General features: G+C 39.0%; 1 protein-coding gene across 1 annotated transcript in view; it reads left to right on the top strand.

Annotated features, from left to right (window-relative positions):
* The window catches only part of mgat4b (alpha-1,3-mannosyl-glycoprotein 4-beta-N-acetylglucosaminyltransferase B), a 122,226-nt gene extending 110,617 nt beyond the window's left edge, over window positions 1–11,609 (top strand). Inside the window, exons 12-15 of the mRNA XM_066648928.1 lie at window positions 894–972; window positions 4,532–4,619; window positions 7,658–7,770; window positions 8,600–11,609. Coding sequence (XP_066505025.1) covers window positions 894–972; window positions 4,532–4,619; window positions 7,658–7,770; window positions 8,600–8,623 — 304 coding nt within the window. The 3' untranslated portion in view covers window positions 8,624–11,609. The remainder of the gene's footprint in view (window positions 1–893; window positions 973–4,531; window positions 4,620–7,657; window positions 7,771–8,599) is intronic.
* The last annotated feature ends 369 nt before the right edge of the window (window positions 11,610–11,978 follow it).

Genomic DNA, 11,978 nt, shown 5'->3' with positions numbered 1-11,978 from the left:
GGAATTTGGGGTGAGTTTAGACTGAAAGCCTATGGCTGGATCTGTGTTAGGGGTAGATTTCAGTACCATCTGCCATCCGCTAAAAATTTAACAAGTCTCCAAATGTATATTCTCATTAGATCATGACTGGCCCTGTGCGAATAACTGCTGTAACCTAAAAAAAAAAGAAAAAAAAGGAATATATGTAATTGCAGATATTTTTGTGACATCACAAAAACTGGGAATTCAAAACAGGTTGTTTTGTATATGGGATATATGGAAAGAGTCATTTTAAAACTCATGTTGGTTAATTCGTGTCATCCATTTGGAGAATGATATCTTCTGTTTGGGTCTGTTTGGGAATTCTCGGATTGTGTTCATTCATCCTGTTGTTGTACATATTCATATATTTTACCGTCAGATTTTCTAAGCAAAATTGATTATTCCAAAGAATCCATAATATAATATCCTCATAATATGCCTAAAATGTTTTTTTTACTTTAAGTAAGAGCTTGATTTGGCCAAAGATCTGTTATTTTTTATAACATCCTATAATAAACCCTTAAAACAGATGCAGTGGAAAGTGTAATTGGCTGATTTTGGATCTCCATTTATAATAGTGCTGTTTGGATCCACATCGCACTAATGGAATAACAAAAGCTGCTAATAGACATGGCTGTGGGCGAGTGTTATGTCTGTCGTGTAATTCTGATGTGAACATCTGTGTTCTGACCTTTTAAATTGGAGAAAGTGCACAGATACTTCATCCACTATGAAACGGATCTAAACCTCACACAAATTATCTTAAATTTTAGAAATGAATCCAGCTTGCATAGTGTTTATATATCTGCTAAGCTTTATTCTAACCCTGCTGTTTTTGCTCTTTTTTGTGTGTGTGCTTGTGTGTGTGACAGGTATTTCTTCCGCAGTGGGAACATCGAGCACCCTGGAGACAAACTCTTCAACACTACAGTAGAGGTGCTGCCGTTTGATGTGAGTGTGTGTGTGTGTGTTTGTGTGTGTGCGTGTGTGTGTGTCTATGTGGGTGTGTGTTTATGTGTCTCATACTAGCAGCAAACTTTATAGTGCACACACCTGTGGTACAAATGGCCTCAGGGCAACCGTGGCCTGCTTTGGAGGGCTTCACTGACTCCAGCTTTTTCAGCACTTGCTATAATCTGTAAAAGCCTCCAGCCCGACAGACAGATCTTGATTGTCAGTGTGGGAAGGTTTACCCTATTAGACCTACGCCTTAAAGAGGCCACATAGAATTATCTGTATTTGTTTATAATTTGCTTAAAAATGCATTCACATTACATTAAACATAAATCTCAGTTCAGATCTGAGCGCTTTGTATTCATAGTGATACATGCCTAACATTTCTTCTGAAATCAAGTCTATCAACACTGTTTGTCCACCTGGCAATAGTAACGGCCCCTGCTCTCATAAAAAAGCTTTACACTATGTTGGAACAGTACTGTGGCATTTGATGGCATTCAGCCACATTAACATTAGTGCGACATTAACGGTGGATCACTGTGGATCACAAATACCATTCTAATCCATCCCCAGAGTTTGAAGGGTACTCCATCACTCCAGGGCTATGCCAATGCTGGGGCACTTTACCCCCTCATCTCCAACAGTTCCCATTAGACATGGTGACTCTAGGCTTATTGTATACAGAGATCCTTCAAATTGTTTTTTCAGTTAAATGAATGGAAAAAGACATAAAAGATTGCAAATGTTATTTTTATGGAAGGATTTATGTAATTGTTTAATCCCATTACAGTAATTACATAGAGGAAAAGAAAGAACAATAATAACTGTAGTTCTCTGAGGGATAAAGAAGCAAATGAAACATACATAACCAGTTAGCGCATCTCCTGGCAGGATTGGGATGGTGGGTGAGGGGGAGCTAATATTAGCGCACAGTGTGATGTTAGCTCAGTGTTAGAGTCCTACCTGAGCAGTGTGAGTCATAAGACAGAGCACAGTTCCACAGGGAAAGAGCCACGGGCTGCGGTCACTGCAGAGATATCAGCACTGACCAGCCCACTGTCTTCTCCATTTCTCTGTGCACTGCCCACTGTATCCCTGCATCCCCTGCTGCTCTCAACACAGATACACAACTCAGATGGAGGAAGAGGGAAGGAAGGGTGGGAGATAAAGACATTTTTTGTGTTTTATGAAGTGCTGAAATTGTCCTGTGGTTCACTGATCGGGGGGGCTGACTTGATGTGTGTGTGTGTGTGTGTCTACTTTAGGAGGATATTTTGTCATGGGGGAGAGGTAGAGAAGCGGTCGTCGTGGTGATTTAAGATTATAGTGGAAAACGAACACTCTGGCAAGATTAATAGTGGGATTTTCAAGGAACAAGCACTGTGCTTACCTCTACTGTCTCTCATCCTCACTCACGTTCTCTCTCTCTCTCTCTCTCTCTCTCTCTCTCTCTCACTCTCTCTCTCTCTGTATCTTCCCCCTTCTCTAGCCCTCTGTTTCTCACCCATCTCTTTCACACACACTTTCCATTCTCTCACACTTCCCCGTCTCCCTCTTCTTTCTATCTTCTTCCTATCTCCCACTCTCATCTCTCTCTCTCTTTCTCTCCCCTTCTCTCTCACCCCTTCTCCTTTTCTCTCCCCCTTCTCTCTCTCTTGTCCTTTCCCTTTCAAACTCCCCCCTCTCTAATTTCCCCTAGACCCTATCTCCTTCGTTTTTTCCTCTTTTATCTGTCGCTCCTCATCTCTTTCTCCTTGCCTGCTTCCCTTCATCCCTCCCTTCACTCCCTGGAGAGACATTTAGATTTAGTGGAATTTTGCCAGAAAGCCTAAATTAGCAGGGCACGTCCTTTGAGGGCGTGAGAATGTTTAATGTAGTGTATATGAGTGTGCGTGCATGTTTGTGTGTGTGTGGGTGTGTATGTTGATCTTTTCTGAGGTGCTGTTAGTCAAGGGATTGCATTTCCTGTGCTTGTGTTTGTCCATTAATGGACAGTTTTGAGCGAATGGAGACCTCTCACTTGCCATCATCACAGCAAGGGGTCATGGTTACTAAGGAGACCGAACACACTCATAAAGACACCAGTCAGTGGATTACAGCAAGCATGGAAGTGCATGCACACCTTTGGCGCCATCACTGGAAGAAATTTGGTGACTGGATTTAGAACACATTTCTGGATTTGGAACATTGATGTGATAATCTGATGGCATTCAGCCAGGAGAGGACAATCCAGGAGTTTTGGATCACAAATACCACTCTGGTTAATCCCATAGTTATTGAATGGAGCTCCGTCACTGCAGAATGTAACTCCATTCATGCACAGCCCAATGCAGAGGGCTTTATATTCCTCTAGCCCACATTTGGCATTGGACATGGTGAACTTGTGTCTTGCGTGTAGCTGTTCCAGAGCATCACGTTCTATTGGTAATGCTTTTTTTATGGAGATTACACATGTGAGCAAACGAATACCAGTGTAGTTATTTATTATAATGAGTGTCCACAAAGATTTTGACATAGAATGTATATAGCATTGCATTAGTATTACTGAGTTGTCAAGGTGATGCATAAAAAGCATGAGGGATGCCACAGTGTACATATAGTTTTCACCTATGCTATTAGGTAGGAGGTATCGCAGTGTTCAGATTTGAACTACCACATAGTTCAAAGACACTATTACCCTCAGGTTATCAGACTGCTTAGAATTAGCTTTTTTTCTATGCTTGCTTTATGCATGAATTGTGGGTTATGTTGATGCCAAGTGAAAAACATGTGGATAGTGTTTTGAACACTTGAAGATATGAAAATAAATATTATTTACCAAGTTAGTATATTCAGAAGGAAATGTAGCTAGTGATGTAAAAAATCTGTAACATGAACCGCAGGCTTTGGAAACCACAACAGCGGCAGTAACATTAAGCATTGTTTACTCATTGTGTATTTGCACATAGTTTTGGGTGGGTGTTGGAGGGGGGTTGCACAACCTCCTCTTGCTGGAGTTTTTCATAGGCCACCAATCTAAGGAGCATTTGAACCTCTTCAAAAGACTATGATGTAATTTTACAAGCTGCTGTTGTGAGTTGAATAGAAACAAATGTGATTTCTGCTGTGTCATTTTACAGATGGTTAGTTGGTACTGGATTTCTGCATTACAGCGTGATTGACAAGTCTCTCTAGCCAATCAGGACTCTGCAAGGTTTACATGTCATGTTTAGTGCCTACTTAGCTCGCTTGGAACTGCACACAAACAAGTATTGAAAAAAGTACCGGTTCCACGGACCAGGACCCAGATTTACATAGATTCCCCTGCGTAATTAGAGGACTCATAGTTAGTTAGTGGAATTGGCAATGACCAAAAATGCGAGAAAATTGATTAAACATAAGTCATATGCAATGGGCTTGGAGTGATTTACAATTCTTTGAACACTAGACTTACATTTGGTTTGATTATATTTGGATTAAACAAGAGATTAATTCATTATTGGTACTAAGATTTCAGTGGATCTCTGGTGCTGGGTTGTTAATAATATAATTTATTTATTTTTCACTGTCGCAGAATATTCAGTCAGAAAAAGAGGCCTTGAAGGAGGAAAGGGAGAGAACGCCGAAGTACCAGCGCACAGAGGACGGCTTCATCAGAATAGGTGAGAAAGCTTCACCGCAGGAATAACTAATCATATAAATCTGAATGTCGGTGTATTTATATCCCCAGGGTGTTTGTGGCTGTTGTTGGTCATTTTTCAAAATTCTTTTTTAACTCATCAGTACCTGTAATATATTTTCTTTACATTATGTTATGAGAAAAGAAACTGAGAAGGATAGTAAAGATCAGTAAAGGCAGTGTTTCTACAAAACAAGACAGTGGCCACAAATTTTTATCACATATCATTAAAAAATGCATTATTTTCTATTTGCAAAGATTTGATGTGAAAATATGACTTGAAAATGAATAGTCTTTCCATACAGATTTCTCTGCTTATGTCAATGAGCTACACGTAAGAAGGTATTAAGATACACAGTATGTTCAAAAGTATGTTGACACCCAACATCAATAGATCTAAGGCGTTAGTGTCATTGAAAGCTCACAGAATCGTTTTGACATTTTGTGTAAAGAAATGCTGTGGTCAGTGGTTTGGAAAAATGTCAGGATTCATGGAAAATGTTAGAGAAGCTATGGAGCTGTAAAATAGATTTAGCCTCCTGGACCATTTTTTGCTAGAGCTAGTAGCTATTACACTGGCAATCAAACCCAATTGCTCAGGTATGTCATTCACTAGCCTATTCAGAATGAGCAGGACCATGCTGGGAAGAAAAATCCAGTCACTGTGAATGACAATCACATGCAATGCATAGATGGAAGTTCTTAAATTTAAATAAAATTTATGAAAATATAAAAAAGCAGTGTGATTTATTAAATATGGAGTTATATCTTTGTGGAAGTAAAGTAAAGGCTAAACCCTGCTGCACATTTTCTGTATGTACTTATTACAGAAACACTTATGTTTTTATGTGATTTTCATGTGGACAATACATTGACATAATGAATATGGTGTAAAATCATTAATAAATGGGAGCATTCTGATTAATGCATTTATTTGCATTAATATGAATGTATTAGGGCGGCACAGTGGTGCAGCAGGTAGTGTCGCAGTCACACAGCTCCAGGGGCCTGGAGGTTGTGGGTTCGATTCCGTGTCCGCATGGGTTTCCTCCGGGTGACTGTGAGGAGTGTGGTGTGTTCTCTCTGTGTCCACGTGGGTTTCCTCCGGGTGACTGTCTGTGAGGAGTTTGGTGTGTTCTCCCCGTGTCTGTGTGGGTTTCCTCCGGGTGACTGTCTGTGAGGAGTGTGGTGTGTTCTCCCTGTGTCCGTGTGGGTTTGCTCCGGGTGACTGTCTGTGAGGAGTGTGGTGTGTTCTCCCTGTGTCCGTGTGGGTTTGCTCCGGGTGACTGTCTGTGAGGAGTGTGGTGTGTTCTCCCTGTGTCCGTGTGGGTTTGCTCCGGGTGACTGTCTGTGAGGAGTTTGGTGTGTTCTCCCCGTGTCTGTGTGTGTTTCCTCCGGGTGACTGTCTGTGAGGAGTTTGGTGTGTTCTCCCCGTGTTCGCGTGGGTTTCCTCCGGGTGCTCTGGTTTCCTCCCACAGTCCAAAAACACACGTTGGTAGGGGAAATGGCAACTCAAAAGTGTCCGTAGGTGTGAGTGAATGTGTGAGTGTGTGTGTTGCCCTGTGAAGGACTTGCGCCCCCTCCAGGGTGTATTCCTGCCTTGCACCCAATGATTGCAGGTAGGCTCTGGACCCACCGCGACCCTGAACTGGATAAGCGCTTACAGATAATGAATGAATGTGATTAATCATGACTTGTTTACCCATTTAAATCTTTTGAGAGTCCTCTTCTAAGATTCTCTTTTGAAATAAAGATATAAACTAACACACTGAAGCAAACTGAGAAAGTACAAAACTGAGAAGAGTACACAGACTTTTACCCAGATCTTGCTTCAGACTGATATTTGAGTGAATATATATTTTATTTGTCCTTGTTGTTGAGAATATAAGTATAAAAATATCCTTATTATCAATGTGTAAAACATACAATGAAATGAAGTGCTGATTTATACAAATGTTTTTGACCTGTGCCATGGACTATGGCCAAACCTTGAACACATTATAAATCATTAATATAAACAGAGTGAGCCTACTGGAGGACCAAGGCCTCACTGCTAAAGTCCTCTTAACAGTGTGTGCATGTTTGTGTTGTGTGTGGGAGTTTGTGTGGGTGTGTAACTGCTGGTCTACATGTTTATACATTTATGTGCCCGTGTTCTGCTAAAACTTTTAATGTGGTAATGTATTTTATGGCAGGCCTTAGTCTTTAAATTAAGAGACTTCTGCCGACAGCATAAATTACAATAGGCACTCAATCCCATTCATAAATTTGTCTCGGGGTCAGGATCGATATTGTGCTGGCAATGGTTCATTTTTCGACAGAATCAATTAATATGAGGATGTATGGGCCAGTGGTGTCTGGCACAGTCTCCTATTCAGTCGTCTTCATCAGAAACACGATCACTCAGACTTCAGCACAACCACAGGCCTTCCCTTTACATGCACACACACACACACACCCACACACACAGCATCAAACCTCTCGTATTAATAATCTGATATTGTTTATGATGTAACAGTACAAAAAAAAAGCACCACACAAACACACACATCTGAATAAATAAAGTTTTTTTTATCATCTTAAAGACAATTACATCTAAGGACTTATGCCAAATTCCTTAGAGAATTATTCCATTATTATTTATTTGAATAAGAAGCAAAAGAGCAGCTGCTTCTGATCTTAATCTCCACTCCTCTATCATTGATGTGATTTCTTGACTTGACAAAATGCACATTTGTATATATATTGTTTGTAGCCCAATCTACCATTCTGAGCAAGAGCAGAAATACAAACACACTTCACACTTCAGTTGTCCTTTATTTTTTTCTTGGTTGAAACAAATCAACATCAAGCCCTCAGAGGCTGAATTCTGTTCTGTATTCAGAACCTCAGTGTATGTAGCCTCTCGGTGCTTTGAACAGTAATCAACATTGTGAAATTTACGTAGGGTGATAGAAATCACATGCTGAAGCCAGCTCAGACATGCATATGAGAATATTCATGTTTTGTGTTTCTCTGTAGGAAAGTTCCAGAACGGGATAGCGGAAGGTGAGGTGGAGCCCTCATTCGGGCCGCTGGAGGCCTTGCGTCTCTCAGTGATGACCGACTCTCCTGTGTGGGTCATTCTCAGCGAGGTAGGACTGACCAGTCGCCTGCTCTTTCTCCATATTATCTCTCACAGTCTGCATAGCTCTGAGTACAGCATGCTTGATTTGTTATGAGTTGTTTAAGAAACCTGAAACTTTTTAGATGTAAAGCAATTCATGGAAGTGGCTTGTAACTCACTCTCTCATTCTCATACATACTCACTCATGTTTAACAACAACTCCGTGAGATTATGCACTTGTTTATTTTGATCTACTATACACCTCACCTTGATCAGCCAAAGTGTCATGCACAGTTGACATCCATGTGTTTGCTGTCATAAGGAAATATCCCATCTCCTAAGTAGTGGCTTCTTAATGTAACAAGATTTAATGTCTTGTCATTTTGAATGTCATCTATTCAAATGTACACACAGGGTGTAAAATATGTAAAACAACAGCAGCGCTAGGGGGGTGCCCACTATGAAAGTTGGATTTTTTTTTATTGAACATTTTACAGAACACTTTCTTGAAACTGTAATTTGTAATAAATTCTTAAAAATCTTAAACATGTAAAACCAGACCAGAAGAAAAAGGATATTATTTTAGAAAATATACCACTGTAATTTCTAGTGTAAGTGTAACATTGTTTCTGGAAAAATCATTAAGAATGCAGGAGCTATATTTCCTCTGCCCTGGATATTGTGGTATTTTCTCATTGCTGATCTATCTTTAACCATCTTTTATTGATTGGAACTGAATATTTCAGCACTGGGCAAAACACAACCGATTCCATAAGAACGATGTTGTACCTTTGAGGTTACATGTACCATTTACAATGTTTTATTTCATTAAATATACTCTACTTTTCTCTGTGTAGATTTTTATCAAGAAAGCAGAATGAAGGGTGCTTTCCACATTACCTCAGCTTTCGTTGGGCCTTTTGGCGCAGGATGGGGTCTCCTCAGCACCTCCACCTGAGCACCGGCTCTGAGTTTGTTTAGCCTGGTCCAAGAGCGTCACCTGCTGGCGCTACGCTGACACTGCAGGGTAAAAGCAGAGGAGACCAGCTGTGATCCTGACTGGTCGGCGGAGGAAGGACAGACTCATGACAGACAGACGGCCGGCTGTCTTTTTGTAATTTATGTGTACATATAGGCTCATGATTCAGTGACTCTAATTACACTGGTATATTGTCAGCGGGTTCTCACTCAGTGGTGGTCTTGGCCTTTTTGACAATTGCAAATTTTCTGACTTTCAACAATGCTGCTTTTTTTCTTTTTTTGTTACTTTTTTCTTTCTTTCTTTCTTTTTTTAATGGGGAACTCTTTCAATTAGATTTTTTGCCAATTTGGGTTTCTGTTTTCATTTATCACTTAGTGGGTGATTGGTTTTACTTGGAAGGTTTGCTATTCCAAATGAAATATAGTTATTATCATACATACACATATAATAAATACTCAAAGACAGGAGTTATGATGCGTGGACATCTGGAATGAGTTTTTCAGAGTCGGTCAGAGTGATTATAGCTGTAAAATATTAAAGCTATATCAGGGAAAGGAAATGAGCAAGATCAAAAATCGGGCATTTAGAGAGCTGTAATTTTCCGATTTGGTCTGTGAGATCCTGTCCAACAGTTTCACCCCCGCAACGTCCTTTTGCTTTAATGTGAAGCAAAGTGAAGCAGGCCCTGGTGAGCTACCTGTAGATTTGGTTAGAAATGTTTGTGTAAACAGACCCGGGCTCAGAGATTAAATTAAACCAGGCAAACAGGCATCCTACAAGAAGCAGATAATACATTTACATCTACTCTATTTAGCTTCAACTGAGACTCTGTCTCTCCATAACCCACACACACTCAGTAAAGGAGCTCTAAATCATTTTTACCACCCAGATGTAGCAAACAATATTAATCAAAGTGATTCTTTTAATGATTTTTCTATGTGTAACTCACATGAATTAAACAGTCACATTACACAATAGTTCTAGTTACGCTCCACAGAACCAGTCCCCCTTGGTGCAGGACGTATTAAAAATTTTCTACTGTAAAAACATTTTCAAAACAAGTTTAGTACAGAGTCTCTGATAAATACAGAACACTGGTGCTGTGTCCGAAACTGGTGTTCCACCATTTTGTAGTAGTGTCCTAAATCAATTTTCAGTGCACTCCAACCATGCACCGCAAAAGGTAGTGTAGAACCCCTGTACACTGACTGATAGTGGATGGTGTATACCCATAATGCACTGCGCTGTTTGGTAAAAACCTGCATGAGGAAGTGTTCGAAATTGTTCGCTACCCTCCTGACTTTGGTTCCCTATAATAGTGCCCTGTACAGTGAGTAATAAAGGGAATAGTGAATAGGGAGCCATTTCGGACACAGAGTGGGTGTCAACATAAAAGCTGTTTCATAATCTGAAGAAAAATCAGTGCTTATGATTGATTGCTCCTTTAAAGACTTGTAGGCCTCATAGGCAGAACGGTTTTCACCAAGCTTTGCCGTGAAAATCATTTTATTTTAAGTTTAAGATTATGTCTATGCTTTAAAGTCATAATTATTTCAGGTTTCGAAAGCTAGGACAATACAAGACAGGAAGAAATAAAATAACAGAAACTTTCGTATATAGCTATGCATTCTGAGGCAAAAACTGGATTACATGTTAATATATTAAAAGCTAGTCTATAACCTAAACTGCATAAAAGTCTCTGGAATGTATTGATAAAACTGTAATTAATTGAAAGATTTAATATAAAGAATTTATTGAACTAAAAATTTAACTTAGAGTTGTAGTCAATCAGCCAAGACATGTCGGGTGTCCATAGTTTGCTCCTTTAGTTTGTGAAAATTCAAGGCTAATGTTATGAAAAAAAAACCCACTTGAAGTCAAGAGTCACTAAATCCTTTCTCTAAGCAGATCCCTAAATATCACAGACTTGTGTGGTTTGGGACACAGTAGAATTTACTGTGAACTAGAAATGTCTACAAAACTATTTGTGTGACAGGTTTGTGTGTGTATGTCATTAATATGTGAAGAAGAGTCTGATGCCACAAGGGGGTCTAAATTCAAAATATTTGAGGAGTATATACCTATCCACATCCAAAAATCGGTTTATTAGTAACTTAGCAACTATTAGCAATAAATAGCAGATTGCCTTACAGCCTTAATGCTAAACTATAGGTCTCAAAATTTTAGATGCCTAACGTGTCTTGGCTGATCAGCTCCATTTGATATTAGAAAAGAATGGTGTAATTTCAAATTTTCTGTGAAAATCACCAAGCCTGTCGGATCTCCTGTTCTTAACTAATTAAGAGTTGCTGAGAAATCCTGCTTTGTGAGTTTAAAACAAATCCTGCCCATCCCTTTCACTGCCTTTAAACTATCCACTTGCAGAACTGTCCTAACAAACAATTTTTAAGTCAAGGTTGGATATATAATTTCATTTTTCAGATTTCACGTAATAAAAACCAAACTATTCATTTTATGCAAAGATTCATTTAATCATTTATGAGCTTATGTCATTTAAAAGTCACAATTTTGCAAACACCAAGGCAAATTACACATTTGAAAGTGAAAACAAAGATTAGCTCACTCTGAATGGGGCTTGTGCCAAAAAAATAAATAAATAAAGTTGATTGTGGCAGCCATGCTGTTGCCACAGGGATGCAGACAGGTGCCTGGGAGCTGAAGAGATTTCCGCTCGCCAAACTAAATATAGTGAATTACCCTCTACAAAGCAAACTGATATAATAATGATCTTTTTCCCCTTGTAAGATTGTAAAATGCACTGGAATGCATTGCTATTGTGTTGTATTTTGTATCATTTAGATAAAACTATATTTAATGATGTTCTCTTCTATTAAATCTGTGAATTGTAATAAAGCCAAAATTGAAACACATTGAGGTTATTATATTTTTCTAATACCTTCATCATCTTAAGGGATGGTGAAAGTTACTTAAATCTTAAAAAAAATGTAAAATGTGTCTCACTACAAACAATACACAAAAAGGCATATGTTTACATTTATAACAGTAAAAGGCTGTTTCACTATAGAAATAGTATACCTAATACCTAATAAAACATTGTGTTTTATTGGGACCATGTGCAATAATAATAATAATAATAATATTAATCGCTTAGGCACATCACCAATCTCAGTACTTCTTTGTTGCTTTATGTTATCCACTACAATGAGTAAACATTCATTTTTTGATGAATCAACTGTAACCTTGCGATCTGATTGGTTCAGCTAAAGCTTTCC

The sequence above is a fragment of the Hoplias malabaricus genome, chromosome 17 (assembly GCF_029633855.1).
Source record: "Hoplias malabaricus isolate fHopMal1 chromosome 17, fHopMal1.hap1, whole genome shotgun sequence".
Lineage (NCBI taxonomy): Eukaryota > Metazoa > Chordata > Actinopteri > Characiformes > Erythrinidae > Hoplias > Hoplias malabaricus.
Note: the sequence above shows the minus strand (reverse complement) of the source record. Positions and strands in the feature narration are given on the sequence as shown.